Genomic DNA, 15,651 nt, shown 5'->3' with positions numbered 1-15,651 from the left:
AAAGTGACAAAGTCACTTTGATGGTCATAAGTGCAAGGACCGGTTGCAAGTCATTTCAGTGCTTTCATAACTTTGAATAGTTATTGAATAAATGGTTGGAAATCAAGGACTACCTGTTGTTTCTTTTTTCTTTTTTTTTTTTTGAAAAAGTTTTTTTATTTTTGAAACAAACAAACATTTAATACATCAGTTAGCTTTCCCCTGCGACATTTCGGTGTTGTCTTCCAAAGTTCTTTCTTCTTCTGTGTAGTTATTTCTTCTATTTTGAATTCTTATCCAATCCATTCTTATCAATTCATCACTAACATAATATTCTATTCATCACATATTTATACATACTTATATAATTAGTGATTTATCTCTCTTCTCCAGCCAATAATAAAAATAATTCCATATTTTAAAATATTCCGAGTCTTCTCTATCCTTAAATCATCAGGGTTAATCTATTCATTTCTGCATAATCTTAAGATTTTTTTTATTACCTCTTCTTCCAGAGGTATTTTCTCTACTTTCCAATTTTGTGCATAGACAATCCTTGCAGCTGTTATTACATGTATTATCAAATAAACATTTTCCTTGCTAGTTTTTTCAGGTAGGATACCCAATAGGAACAGCTCTGGTTTAAATTCGATACGTTTCTGTATCATTTCCTCCAGCCAACTCTTAATTCTACTCCAATAGTTTTTAGCTTCCGGACATGTCCACCACATATGATGATATGATCCTGGTGTTTGATGAAGGACTACCTGTTGCTTAAACCCTTTTATTAAGGAGGAAGGACAGCAAAACCTCATTGTTTAGAGGTGCTGCTATTTGATACACAAACCTTGCCTTTTTAAGGCTTAAAGCTTTCCGTTGCATTTCAGATGGATGAAAAGATGTGATGTAATAACTATCTGTGCCTTTCTTTTCTTGCCACAGATAATAGCTGAGTTCCATGACTCTATGTCGAAAGCATTTGCAGCCTACGATGGAAAATCAGAAAACTCTCATAGTGTAGATTACCTGCAGCAGGAGGTAGGAAAACAGGTTTTGGGCTAGCATTTGTGTCTCAATTCCTGATACGACGATATTGGTTTTGGAAACATGGATTTATTTTTATTTTGCTGTATGTTCTTTCTGGTTGCAGTTTCCCTAGTTGGTGGTGGTTTTGTTTTTAAGAACAAAAAAACAGATTTTGAATTGGAGTTGGGATAGAAATATATATTTTAAAAGAATTATTGAAGAATTATTGAACTGTGGCCAATCAACATAAAATAGCAGACATAGATCTGTGATCCCTAGATAGAAGAAAAATAGCAAATCCACTGTAAAGTGAATAGAGACGGTAATGCAGGTAGTCCTTGACTTATAGCAGTTTAATTAGTGACTGTTTTAAGTTACAATGGCATTGAAAAAAGTGACTTACATCTGTTTTTCACACTTACGAACGTTGCAGCATCCACACAGTCATGTAATCAAAATTCAGATGCTTAGCAACTGACTCATGTGATGGTTGTAGTGCTCCAGAGTTATGTGATTAGCTTTTGAGACCTGACAAGCAAAGTCAATGGGGAAGCCAGATTCCCTTAATAACCATGTTACTAACTTAACAGCTGTAGGTTAGTAGGTAGGTAGATGCTGTAGATCAGGGGTGTTAAACTCAAGGCCCGCAGGCCAGATTTGGCCTGCAGGATGCTTAGATCTGGCTCGTAGGGCCAGCCTGGAAACAGCAAAGGACTGGCCCACGGTGAAAACACCCTGCCCATCCCAAGCTCCGTTTTCACTGGCAGAGGGCTATCAAAACAAACTAAAAACAAAACAAAAGGAGAAATGTTTCCCCTTTTGCAATTGAGAGAAAGAAAAGGAAGGGAAGGGAAGGGAAGGGAAGGAAAAGGAAGGAAGGAAGGAAGGAAGGAAGGAAGGAAGGAAGGAAAGAGATTATAATGAGAGTTGAGGGAGGGTCTCAGGGAAGTCCTGAGCACAGGTGCCCTTGACATGAGTTATGTCGAGCTGGTCATGCCCACCATGGCCACACCCCTCAGCCCCCCCAGCCCTCCAAGGTCAAACACAACTCTGATGCATCCCTCAATGAAATAGAGTTTGACACCCCTGCCATAGATAAATTAGATAGATTAAATAGATAGGTATGTTGGTAGGTAGGTAGGCAGGAAGATGGATGGATGGATGGATAGATAGATAGATAGATAGATAGATAGATAGATAGATAGATAGAGTCACCTTGTAGTGGAGATACGATGGGTGGTATAAAAAATAAGTAAAAAGGTACGCCGTCCACCCTTCTTAGAAAGGCAAATGCTGAAAGCTTCTGGATTGCAAGTGTATTATATAATAATGGGAAAATCTTGAATAGATTGAGATTGTGCATTTCCCTATCAGCCCCATAGAGTTCTCTAAAGCAGGTAGAGATTAATTAAAAACAATGGCTAAGCCAGCTTTATCAACCTGGTTGCTGGATCTAGGTGTTGTATCTAGAATTCCTAGCCAAGTTGGAGGACATCATATTGGAAGGACACTGGTTTGCTAAGACATGGTTAAGCCAAGAGTGATTGACTAAATAGTAGCCAGCTAGATTTCCAAATTCACCAAAACTTAGGCTTGGTTTATAACGAAGAAGGATTGATTCACATTGTATGGTGAACCAAAACCATTTTGCCCAAAGATAAGGCCATTCTTGTGTATAAATTTATCTAATTCTTTCACTTTATTTTTAAAACATTCATCTGAAGTTAACAGTATAAAATATTCAATAAGGTTTAGATTTGATTGTAATTTTTTAAAATTAATATATTCCGTTTTAGGATCTTTTTTTCAGCAGAAATTTATTTATTATTTATTTATTATTTATTTATTATTTGGGCTTGTATGCCGCCCTCTCTCCAAAGGACTCAGAGTGGCTCACAACAATAATTATATACACAAATTCAATTATAAAATATAACAGATATAAAAACCCGTTAAAATCACATTTAAAAACCCCTTCAGTCCAATCCGGCCAGGCCAAATAGCCATGTTTTAAGATCACGGCAGAAGGAGCGAAGTTCAGGAGCCACCCGGAGCTCCAGGGGGAGCTGATTTCACAGAGTAGGCGCGCCCACAGAGAAGGCCCACTCCCTTATTTATTTCTTATTTATTTAAGAAATGTTGATCATATTACCCTGTTTCCCCCAAAATAAGACATCCCCTGATAATAAGCCCAATCGGGCTTTTGAGTGCATGGCAATAAGGCCAAGCGCTTATTTCAGGGTTCAAAAAAATATAAGACAGGGTCTTATTTTGGGGGAAACACAGCAGTGTCGTGATGAATGGCTCGGTATGAAAGATCTTATCTGTTAGAGTTGCAAAGCAGATGGTTTTGCTTCCAAAGTAATGATTGCATTTAAACAAGTGTTTCCTGATCATGTGAAAAAAACACAACATTCTCAATACATTATTGTTCCAAAAATTAGCTATACAGAGCTGATACTCTATTTAAAGAGACCAGTTCTCTTCCTAAATCTCACTTTTTCAATTAGCCTAAAATTAGGGAGGGAGGGAGGGAGGGAGGAAGGGTGGGTTACTGCATCAATCTATTGTTGCGGTGACCATATTTTCTTGGAAAAAGGACAAACCAGAAAAAGAGGCAAATATGAAAGAGATTCATAAAGGTAAAACATTTTAATTCTGAATGTTTATAACTTTGCTTTACAAAGAAAGATTCAGGTGCAAAACCAACAACAAAAAACTTTGTAAAAATGCATATTGTAATAAAGATATCTAAAATTGAAACCTATGTATAAATGTATGAAAAAAGACAATTCAATGTCCATGTTTTTCACACAATGTGAAAAACTGCGCACTGTGGTACCATTTGTACAGTAAACAATTGTCCTAAAAGAAAGGACAAAAGTGATTTTGTGAAAAATAAGTCCCATCTAAAAGACAGCTTTCTGAAATAAAGGCCTGTCCTTACAATACGGTCACTGTATGAATTGACTTTTCACCAGAGGGATTAATCTTTCGCAGAACATAATGAAGGATCCGGTGAGAATCTTTTAACAAAACTGAGAAAAGATGAATGTCTGTTTGGCCCTTAGATGGGTGGCCCTGGAAAATAAAGGTTATTTTTTAAAGCTAGACAAGGCAATGAAAAACTACTTTATTGCCCAAAAAAAACCCCCTACATAGTTATACCAACATAAACATCACAAGGGAAAGTCAAGTTGAAACAGTTTTTTTTTCTTTTCATTGTGAAGCATCAGCAACAATAGTTTGATGTTTCTGGAAAGTTCTCCAGCATACTGAATCTGGGCAGGAGTCTCCACAACACACAGATGCCAATTTCAGCACTTGATTGCAGTGTTTTCCCAAAGAGGAAGAGAGTCTGTATATTATATTACGAGCCATGGTGGCGCAGTGATTAGAGTGCAGTACTGCAGGCTACTTCTGTTGACTGCCGGCTGCCTGTAATTTGGCAGTTCGAATCTCACCAGGCTCATGGTTGACTCAGCCTTCCATCCTTCTGAGGTGGGTGAAATGAGGACCTGTTGTGGTCCGCCAGCATCCTGTGGAGCTGGCAGCGCAGTCGGACAGCGATGACGCTGAGGAAGAACGGGCTAGTCCTGGAGGCTGGGGAAGGCCCGTATGAGGGCTCTGCGTCGAAGGCAGAGATGGGGCCAGGGAGTGAGGTGCAGACTTCAGAGCCTCCAGAGGCTGACAGTAGAGAGGCAGAGGAACAGGAGGAGCCTGTTCCTAGTGCACGTATGAGAAGAGCAGCTAAAGCAAAGAGGACAAATCGGGAGTAAGGCCAAGAGATATTGGCCCCTCCCATAAGGCTTAAAAGACCAGCAATGGCTCTTGGGCTCTTTGTCGGAAAACAACATTAATAGACTTGTTCTTGTCTTGCTGCACTTATCTCTGGTCGGCATCTTCTGCTTCTGAACTTTTGCCAAGAGAAGCCTTTGGCAGTTTGCCTAATTATACCAAGGTTAGTGATTAGACTGAAGAATTTGTGTTATGAAGAGTTTGTTTTGCTTTAGTTTGGACTACGCTGAGAATGAGTTAATTCTCAGCTGTTCTAATAAAATCTGTTTGTTTTGGAATTGTTTGCGTTGACTGTTACCTAATTGGACCAGGGTCACAACAGGATCCACATTGTTGGGGGCAAGAGGCCGATTCTGTAAATTGCTTAGAGAGGGCTGTAAAGCACTGTAAAGCAGTATATAAGTCTTACTGCTATTGCTATTATGGCTCTTACTGAGCATTCTTTACCTGGCACTGTCCAGACGCATGGAATTCTGGGGGATTCTGGGACTTGCCATTCTAGCACATCTGGAGGGTATCACGTTCTGGAGAAGGTGACCTTGAGGGATAAGCCCTCCAAGTCTCAAAGGCAAATGAACTGAACTTTGGATGTGCCTCTTCCAACCACAGTTGTTGCTCTTTCAGCTTCAGTGTTGCGGTGTCCAAAACTACACTGACTGGATTGGGACCCAGTGGTTCACAGGCAACCATACTCTTCCTCTGAGCTGCTGCAAGCAAGGTCCGGCTTTCAAGAATTGCACAGGACAACTAAGTGAGAAGCATCTTGTTAACACACAAGTAAGATCATTCAGAGTTTGCTTGAGTGTGATCAAAGTTGTAGGAAACGAGAATTTAAATTGTATGAACCAGCTTCCTACAATGTTGGTTTGGGGTTTTTTTTGGCTTTGCTGGCTGTCTTTTCTTAACCTTACTCTAGAATATATGTCTCCTGTTTCATATACAAAATTCCTCTCCCTACATATATGTGGAGATTCTCAATCATCCAAGCCATGGTTGTCTCAAAGGTGGTTTTTTTCAAAAGACAACTGGACTATGTTTTTAAGAGCCATGGTGGTGTAGTGGTTAGCATGCGGTATTGCAGGCTGACTCTGCCCACTGCCAGGAGTTCGATCCTGACCAGGTTGGCTCAGCCTTCCATCCTTCTGAGGTTGATAAAATGAGGGCCCAGATTGTTGGGGGCAAGATGCTGATTCTAGAAACCATTTAGAGAGGGCTGTAAAGCGGTATATAAATAAGTGCTATTGCTGTTTTTTCCCTTGAGGAAGAAAACGTTTTGCTTCTTATCCAAGAAGCTTCATCAGTTCTGGCTATACGGTGGCGGTGGTGGGGAAATGGAAAGATTAGTTCCGACAGGACGTTGGATGTGTGTCGAAGGATTATATTTCTTTGCAGTCATATAATATATATGAGTGCAAAGAATATAATACCTCCTATCAGAACTACTCCTTTCATTCCCCCACTTCTCCCACCACCAGCCAGCTAGAACTGATGAAGCCTCTTGGATGAAAAGCAAAACATCTTCTTTCTCAATGGGGAAAAAACACAGTCCAGTTGCCTTTTGAAAAACCACGTTTGAGAGTCCTCTCCCTACATTTAACTTCAAAGAAAACACTTGTCTACCAGCCCTTTCATATTTGTGGATTGAGCTGATGAAACCAATATGTACTATCATTAACTAGTGGAATTCACTGCCCCAAGATAGGGTTTCATCCAATTTGTTTGAGAGGAATAGAATAATCTAAACCAAGAATGACACACGGTGATCTTCCAGGATGAGTTCTTTATTGTTCTCACACCTATACCGTTTCCCCAAAAATACGACCTACCCTTGAAAGTAAGTCCTAGCTTGATTTTTACACGTGTGCCCAATATAAGCCCTACCCCCAAAATAAGCCCTAATTAAGATCCCGCCCGCTCCAGAGTGCACGGGTAAAAATTAAGCTAGGGTGGGGATGGTGGAGCTGCCCTACTACTTACTTTTGGATAGTTGTAGCCAGGCCCCTATCACACCCCGACACTGCCTTTCCGGCCCATTTCTTCTGCAGCTGGCAAGCCTTTCCTGAAGGCCTCTGTAGCTGATAACAAGATAACAGAGCTGCAGCTCTCTTATTGGCTGCAGAGGCCTTCAGGAAAGCCTTGCCAGACACAGAAGAAGTTCCTGAAGGCCTCTGACAGCAAAAAGGAGGCCGGGGGTGATGCCCGCAAGTGATATCAGTGGCTGATATCCCCCGAAAATAAGACGTGCCATTTTTTTTGGTGGCAAAAAAAATATAAGACAGGATCTTATTTTCAGAGAAACATGGTAGACAAAATCTTGAAAGATGTAGGACTCTACTATCTGCACCTACAATATACTCTGGGAATTATTAGGGAGGAGCCATATTCATCCTCTTTCTATCACACATAATATCTGAGCTGAGTTGCCTCTTATTCTTCTGGACTGTTGCACCCCTTCCCTCCTGAGGATCCACCTCCTTACTATAGTCCATCATCAAGTCTCTGATTGGCTACTGTGGAAAATATGACAATGGACTAGCTTGGTGTTTCTCAACCTTGGCAACTTTAAGATGAGTGGACTTCAAGTCATGGCTGGCTGGAGAATTCTGGGAATTAAAGCCCACCCATCTTAAAGTTGCCAAGGATGAAAACATTGGACTAGATCAGAGGTCTTCAAACTTGGCAGCTTTAAGACTTGTGGACTTCAACTCCCAGAATTCTCCAGGCAGCTTTAAGACTTGTGGACTTCAACTCCCAGAATTCTCCAGCCAGCTTTAAGACTTGTGGACTTCAACTCCCAGAATTCTCCAGCCAGCTGGCTAGAGAATTCTGGGAGTTGAAGTCCACAAGTCTTAAAGCTGCCAAGTTTTAGGACCCCTGGACTAGATGAACTTGTGGGCAGGTCCAGAGGCCTTTGTGTCCTTATCCTTATAGAGCCGTGGTGGCGTAGGTGGTTAGAATGCAGTACTGCAGGCTAACTCACTGCTCACTCCAGCAGTTCGATTCTGAGCGGGCAAGGTTTACTCAGCCTTCCATCCTTCCGAGGTGAGTAATACGAGGACCCAGATGGTTGGAGGCAACATGCAGATTCTGTAAGCAGCTTAGAGAGGGCTGTAAAGCCCCATGAAGTGGTATATAAGTGCTATTGCTATCTTTACCAAGTTCTTGAACAAAACTCTTGAACTTTTCTACAAAACTCTTTGAGCTTATGTAATCAGTTCTTCCCCATCATCTCCCCTCACTAACAGGGCTGTGAAAAGATAATAGATCTCCGTGACCTGCTCAATTACGCGATGCTCATTGTCTTGGCTTTTGCCATTGTGAAGGTATGTGTGATTGCCAAGTTTGAACATGTTTTTCAGTTGGGTTTATCCGGGGACTGGAAAGAAAAAAACTGCATGGTGGACCCCAAATGGTTCCAATCCACTTTCAATCCGAATGGCCTGCTCTTCTCGTTCCCATCCTGATTTGGTTTTTTTTTTTTTTTTAAAGGAAAAAACACAACATTCAAAATTGGCTGTTTCTGTTTAAATGGTGGCGATTGTTGTGACCCAGGCCCAAGTAGTTATTATCAGACGCAATCAGTTCAAAACAAACAGACTTTATTAGAACAGCTGAGAATTAACTCATTCTCAGCATAGCCCAAACTAATTCAAAGCAAATTCTTCATAACACAATTCTTCAGCCTTATCACCAACCTTGGTCTAATTAGGCAACCTGCCAAAGGCTTTTCTTGGCAAAAGTTCAGAAGCAGAAGACGCTGACAAGAAATAAATGCAGCAAGACAAGAAAACAAATCTATCAATGTTGTTTTCCGATAAAGTGCCCAAGAGCCATTGCTGGTCTTTTAAGCCTTATGGGAAGGGCCAATCATCTCCTGGCCTTACTCCCGAGTCGTCCTTTTTGCTTTAGCTGCTCTTGCCTTCTGGCAGCTCTTCTCATGCATGCACTAGGAACAGGCTCCTCCTGTTCCTCTGCCTCTCTGCTGTTCAACTCTGGAGGCTCCGGAGTCCGAGCATCACTCCCAGATGGCCCTGGCCCCATCTCTGCCTCCGATGCAGAGCCCTCATCCAGGCCTTCCCCAGCCTCCAGGACTGGCCCATGTTCTTCCTCAGCCTCCTCGCTGTCCAACTCCACTACCAGCTCCGCAGGCTACTGGCGGACCACAACAGTGATCCTGGAGGTTTCCTGCAGTCCAAGAGTTTTCATAGATGGTCGCTAGAGAAACATGGCCTTATCCTGCCAGTTTCCTCTAATGTTCTTTTGATTCTAAAGGTTTTTATCTTTTCATTTGCTCAATTGAAAACTCCATCCACCAGATTAAGTGGAACATTCCAAGGGCTCTTGTCTTCCCTTTGAAAGCTTAAGCAATTGTCATTCAGTTATATTTCTATCGCTGCCGTTTCTAGCCTAGTTGGTGTCTTTCCAGGGCCAATTAACGAAATTGATTCATTATTTGCTTGGATCTTCTGTTATGAGTAATCACACATAGCCGTAATCCACAAACAGCGTTTCTTTTAAAAAAAACCAGAAGTGCAGGGTTCATGCAGTATTTACTTTATAAACCATGATTTACAAACCATGCCACCAGGGATGGGCTGCTGGAGGTTCGTAGGGGTTCAGGAGAACCTCTAGCTAAGATTCTGCGCAGTTCGGAGAACCCCCAAATCCCACTCCTGGCTAGCCCAGCCCAACCCGCCCCTCCCAGGAGTCCCCATGTGGCCTGTTTTGGATGCAGGTAAGTGCAGGGTATGCTCAGAGGCTCGGGGAGGGGGAAAAACAGGCCTACTGGAAGTTCGGGAACCGTTTCCGGCCTCCAGAGGCATCCAGAGGCTGTTTTTGCCATCCTGGAGGCTCAAGAAAAGCCTTCAGAGCCTGGGGAGGGCAAAAACGCCCCCCCCCACCATGGTTCAGGAGGCCGACTAGGCCACGCCCACCATGGCCACGCCCACCCAGCAACCGGGCAGAGAACCCCTTGCTAAAAATTTTGAAGCCCACCCCTGCATGCCACCTATGACTATGCTACATGTAGCTATGGCTTGCTTAGTCCTGATTGTTGAATAAACTGTAATGGACTGCATCCAAACAGTACATCAGGCCACAAACCTTGGTTAGAATTAGAAACTATACTATGCAATAAGCCCAAACTAAGCAAGTTATGGAATCAACCCCACTATTAGATTGTTTGCATCATTACTCTGGTGTTAACCTGGACCTGCAGGCAATAATATTTTGCAGTCCAATTTAGTGCAATTTTTAGTCCAATTTATTTTGATTGATTCTAAAGAAGGGGGTAGACAACCTGCGTCCCTCCAGACATTTTGGTCTATGGATCCCATTGAGTACTTCCATGGTACAATCCCTTCTGTTGTTTTATTATGAAGCGGCAAAGATCTGGAGAATACCAGGTTGTTTATAGCCCTGAGTTATAACTACCTTCATATTCTCCAGTTGGTTCCTCACTTGATGTGTCACACACCAAGGATTGTGCTAACTGAAATGGATAGAGCATATATAGGTAGTCCTTACCTTATGACCATAATGGAGTCTGCCCATTACGGTTGTAAGTCATAATGATCATAAAACAGGTCACTCACATGACCAGCCTGATTTTACAGTCTTTTATGTAACAATAGTTTAGTAAACACCATGGTTGTTTAGCAAACAGTTGGTTCGCTCTGGGCCAGTTTAGTCCCAAACTGGAAGTAAATGGTTGCCAAGTACATGGCATGTGGTCACATGACTTCAGAGGAGCATTGGAACTTTGAATCTAGGTTGTGGGTACCCGCCTCCATGGAGCTCAGTCGGAACGTCAAAAGGTTGCTAAGCAACTGGTCATAAATTGAGGACTACCTATAATCCAGAATATCTAGAGGACACTCAGAAGGGCAAAACTGAATTTGATAGAGAAATTACAATCAATAGTTGTAAAGAGAATGTTAAGGGTCAGATTTGAGAGAAGAGCAATCTATTTTCAAACTATAAATTCTATAAAGGTTGCCAAGTATGGGGTCCTTCGTGCTCTCTGAGCTTGATAGCTTTCTTATAGGCATTTCATTACCAAACTAGGTAACATCATCAGTGCTACCTAAAACTAAATCCCAAAATCCAAGAGGCCCTGGAGTCTGAATGGGTGGTCAACATGTCCAGCCATCCACTATCTACTGCAGAACACAATATTTTACAGAGAGGCCTCCACTTCAATACAGGTGATGCTAATCAACTAAAATTCTAAAAGGAACATTTAAAACCAGTAACCCTGATGATGTTACCTAGTTTGGTAGTGAAATGTCTGCAAGAAAAGATGCCAAGCTGAGAAAGGATCAAGGACCCCACAGTTCAACTTTGACCTACAAATATTCTCTTCGATGCTTTGCACACAGACTGAAAGATTAATTACTGGGTTTTTTTCATTTCAGTTTTTTGGAATGCTTGGGATCTGCGTGTTGGCCTGCAAGAAGGAAAGCCAAGGGTATCAGTCCCTGAGCACTGGAGTGTTTGCCTGACCAAGAAATAGATGACTCTTCCTTTTGGGATCTCCATGAACAAAAATGGAAAGATGTCTTGAGTAGAAAGCATTAGCCTACTTTTTATGAAATCCCAAAAGAGATTACACTGGCTTTCAGAAGTCGTATTAAAGGTGAAATAGTTGGCATTAACATCCTGATAAGGCTGAGATTTGTCTGATGTAGTTGAAATTAAGGTGCCCTTTTTTTAAACAGCAGATGGAGACATTCACCAGAAAAGGCAGACCAACGCTTGCAATTCCAATGTCTGATGATATAATTTGTGAATCTATCCTTGAAGAGAGACTTAAAGAAATTATTTTTTTACCCAAGGCACACTTTTTCCTTGATTGGCTAGGCCATTGGCATATGGTAAACAGCTAGGTGCTTATAGCAAATCTCTAAAATCCAGTGGAAATGGCAGTTTCCAGTTAGATATGTTGAAATCCACTCTGAGGTAAATGTTGGGAATATAGCATGCCTTGGATTGAAGCTGGATTCTTTTCCCAAGAAAAATTATAGGGTATGAATGCGGACAATTTCTTTTACTCTAGACTGATATTTTCTAGAGTAACTTGAAAGATTTAGACATAGGCAGACTTTATCTGGGAGTGACCAGCTTTTCTAACAGAATATCCATTAAATGTCTGACCGTATGAATTATTTTGCTCAGAAGTTGAGTTAGGTCAAAAATGCATATAAGATTCCATTTTTTTAGCTCATGATGATGAATTCTGGTGGTAAAGGTTCTCCAAACTGACAATTCATATAGGGGAAGCACAATGCAGTTGTAACATAATCCCTAAAATAGGCTTCAGGGTGTCCAACTTTGGAAACATTAAAATTTGTGGACTTGAACTTCCAGAATTCCCCAACCACCCATACTTGCTGGAGAATTCTGGGAGTTGAAGTCCACTAGTCTTAAAAGTTGCCAAGGTTGGACATCCCTATTTTAAGCAAAGAAGATACACTGCTCTAAATATCAATCACAGCCTTATCTTTGAAAAAATACATAGTTATTCCTTGTTACCACTGCATTCTTAGTTCTGGTCTGTCAAAACTAAGTACAATTCCCAGCTATAAATTTGTTGAGCTACAGAACAAAATCACAGTTGCAAGAATCCTTCAGAAGTGATGGATTAATTACTTATTCCTAGCCATATCTGCACAGAGTAATTATGTATTTCAGAGACACCAGGTTACAGAAGGCTGATATAGGTGTATGTGGTTTTAATTTTTTAGTCTTTATTCGCTGGATTGCTCCAGTTTGAATACAGTCTATTTTTGGTCCCAATAATCAAGTAGGCACCACAGTTGAGTAAAACCTGGAAACATGATGCTACTTTCATTCCAACAACAACTGAGCTTGATATTATTCTGCATTCTTGGATGGTATTAAAACAATTTCTCCAGATGAAGGGTGTTGATTTGTTGGGGCACGAACAATGTATTCTTCCATCTTTTGTCGTTTTGTTTTTGTTAGCAAAGAAACAACTTACATAGCATATATGTTGCTGGGGGGAAAAGCAATAGTTTTGGTTTTTCAAACCATCTTTCATTTTTGAGTATTGTATGGCTACTTAGATTACATAAAGAGCCTCCTGAAACCCTAAATAAAAACTTCAAAAAAAAAAAGTGCAGTATTTTATTTCATTTGAAAATACAAGGAGAATTGAAAAAGCCAGCGTGTAAAATAATAACACAAGGACACGAAGATATTTTAGTTAAACTTCTGATGATTTCACAAGCAACTTGGAAAATATAGAAGGACTTTGCTAGTGTCCTGTTCTGGAATTATTATTCCCCCCCCCTCATTTTTAATACATTTTCTGGGTTTCTATCATACATAGAATGGCAAAATACTCAATGACTTTTCGACAATTTGCTGTGGAATTCACCTACTACATACAATAAAGTCTCCAAGATGAATTTAGGTCATGACTCCACTTACACTTCCATGGAGCTGGCACTATGGTGGTGCTATGTAATTGCTACCTTCTTGAATTATTAAAAAAATATCCCAGTCTTAATTTTGAACTCTGGAATCACTTGGTGGTCTCCCATCCAAGTGCCAATCAGGCCCATCCCTCAGAGTTTCAGAATCCAGTCAAGATCTGCCAGGAACAAATGAGAATAAGGAAAGAGAAGCCAGACTATACTATTACAGCAAATTCCTGCATCTTCTCATTTGTTTGCTAAGGTTCTATTCATACAACCCATGATTGAACCAGTCCTTATGTATTATGCATAAAACATAATACATAACACAAGATATTGCAAAGGCACAAACAAGAGAAAAGACCTGGTTAAAACAAACTATATTGTTTGAATGCAAAACTAGATTTTTTTTTTATGTTATGTGTGCTTGGATAAGTCCAGTTTACACCTAAGAACTGATGAATGGTTTTGCTAAGCTTTCCAAATAACTTGGAAACTGGTTGCGAGCAAACGATCACTAGACTTCAGCATACCTTTTGCTTGAACACTGGAACCATTGCATTCCCAGTTTCATCCCTCACTTCAGGCTTCCATTTAGCTTCAACTGAATTGTAAGGCTGAATAGGGACACAGCTTTTACTGCTCAGACTTCCAGTTGAGTGTTGCTGCCCTTATAAACAACAGTTTCAGGAATTGGGCATGGCTAAGGCTCAGTGATGGGATTCAAGTAATTTAACAACCGGTTCTCTGCCCTAATGATTTCTTCCAACAACCAGTTTGACAAACTGCTCAGAAAGTTAACAACCGGTTCTCCCGAAGTGGTACGATTTGGCTGAATCCCATCACTGCTAAGGCTATTGAAAAGAAGGGTAGGGGGTGACAACAGTATTCCAATATCCAATATTTGAGGGGCTGCCACAAAGAAGACGGGTCAGATCAACCTATTTTCCAAAGCACCAGAAGGCAAGGCAAGAAACAATGGATGGAAACTAATTGAGAGAAGCAACCTAGAACTTCCTAACAGAGAGAACAATTAACCAGTGGAACAACTTGCCTTCAGAAGTTGTGGGTGCTCCCATCACTGGAGGCTTTTAAGAAGAGACTGGACAACCACTTGTCTGGAATGGCATAAGGTCTCTCGCTTGAGCAGGGGATTGAACTAGAAGACCTCCAAAGTCCCTTCCAATTCTGATATTCTGTTATTGGTCAGAATTGCTGCCATGAAATACAGGCAGCCCTTGACTTACAATTACCAAGAGAGGCAGTTGTTAAGTGAGTTGTGCCTCCTTTTATGCCACAGTTGTCAAATGAATCACTGCAGTTAAGTGAATCATGCAGCCGCTAAACAAATCTGATTTCTCCCGTTGACTTGGCTTATCAGAAGCCATCTGGGAAGATCACAGCTGGTGATCTAAATGACCCCGGGACTGCAACTCACTGTCAAATACATGCCAGTTGGCAGGTGCCCAAATTTTGATCATGTGACAATGGGGATGCTACAATGGTGTGGAAACTGGTCATAAGTCACTTTTTAAAGTGTTGTAACTTCAAACGGTCACTAAATGAATGGTTGTAAGTCAAGGACTACCTGTACTCGCATTCCACTTTATGGAATTCAAGATCTTGACCATACAGCAATTAGCATAGAGGGCCAGCATCTTGTGTAGAGAATGTATAGATTCATTGTAGCAGTGTTTCTCAACCTTGGCAGCTTTAAGATGGCTGGACTTCAATTCCCAGAATTCCCTAGCCACAGCATGGTTCTGGGGAATTCTGGGAGTTGAAGTCCATCCATCTTAAAGCTGTCAAGGTTGACAAACACTGTATTTAGGCATATTTCTAATGGACTTTTGCCTTTTGGCTGGTCTTTCTGTCATGTTCTTTTCTGCTTTCACCTAGGACGTGTGGGCAATTGTGGCTCTCTTACAACCTGTGGACTGCAACTCCCAGAATTCCTGAGACAGCCAAGAGCCACAATTGCCCACCTATCCTAGGTGAAAGCTTGGCTGTCTCAGGAATTCTGGGAGTTGCAGTCCACAGGTTGTAAGAGAGCCACAATTGCCCACCCCTGTCCTAGGACATCTGGGCCGCAGCAATGTGGACGACCATGTGAGGACAGGAATTGCCTGTTTCTTTACTACCGTCCAGATCAGTGTTTCTCAATCTCAGCATTTGGAGGTTAGACTAGAAGACCTCCAGGGTCCCTTCCACCTTTGTTACTGTTTTTAAGATGGATGGACTTCAACTCCCAGAATTCTGCTGACTGGGGAATTCTGGGAGTTGAAGTCCATTCATCTTAAATCTTTACAGCTCGACAGTCTTTATCGCTGGTTGTCTGAAAGTGCAGGAGGAAAAACTCCATCCGAGCAAAACTTTTAAAGTCTACCCTATTGATAAAGTTCCCCTA

The 15,651-nt window shown here is 41.2% G+C and overlaps 1 protein-coding gene across 1 annotated transcript in view; it reads left to right on the top strand.

Annotated features, from left to right (window-relative positions):
* The window catches only part of LOC139313360 (tetraspanin-36-like), a 37,890-nt gene extending 24,970 nt beyond the window's left edge, over positions 1 to 12,920 (top strand). Inside the window, exons 4-7 of the mRNA XM_070938937.1 lie at positions 922 to 1,017; positions 5,428 to 5,580; positions 8,049 to 8,126; positions 11,220 to 12,920. Coding sequence (XP_070795038.1) covers positions 922 to 1,017; positions 5,428 to 5,580; positions 8,049 to 8,126; positions 11,220 to 11,306 — 414 coding nt within the window. The 3' untranslated portion in view covers positions 11,307 to 12,920. The remainder of the gene's footprint in view (positions 1 to 921; positions 1,018 to 5,427; positions 5,581 to 8,048; positions 8,127 to 11,219) is intronic.
* Positions 12,921 to 15,651: the final 2,731 nt, after the last annotated feature.

Source organism: Pituophis catenifer, unplaced genomic scaffold, assembly GCF_029215685.1.
Source record: "Pituophis catenifer annectens isolate HBS135680 unplaced genomic scaffold, rPitCat1.0.hap2 SCAF_2, whole genome shotgun sequence".
Lineage (NCBI taxonomy): Eukaryota > Metazoa > Chordata > Lepidosauria > Squamata > Colubridae > Pituophis > Pituophis catenifer.
This window is presented reverse-complemented; position numbering and strand designations above follow the sequence as displayed.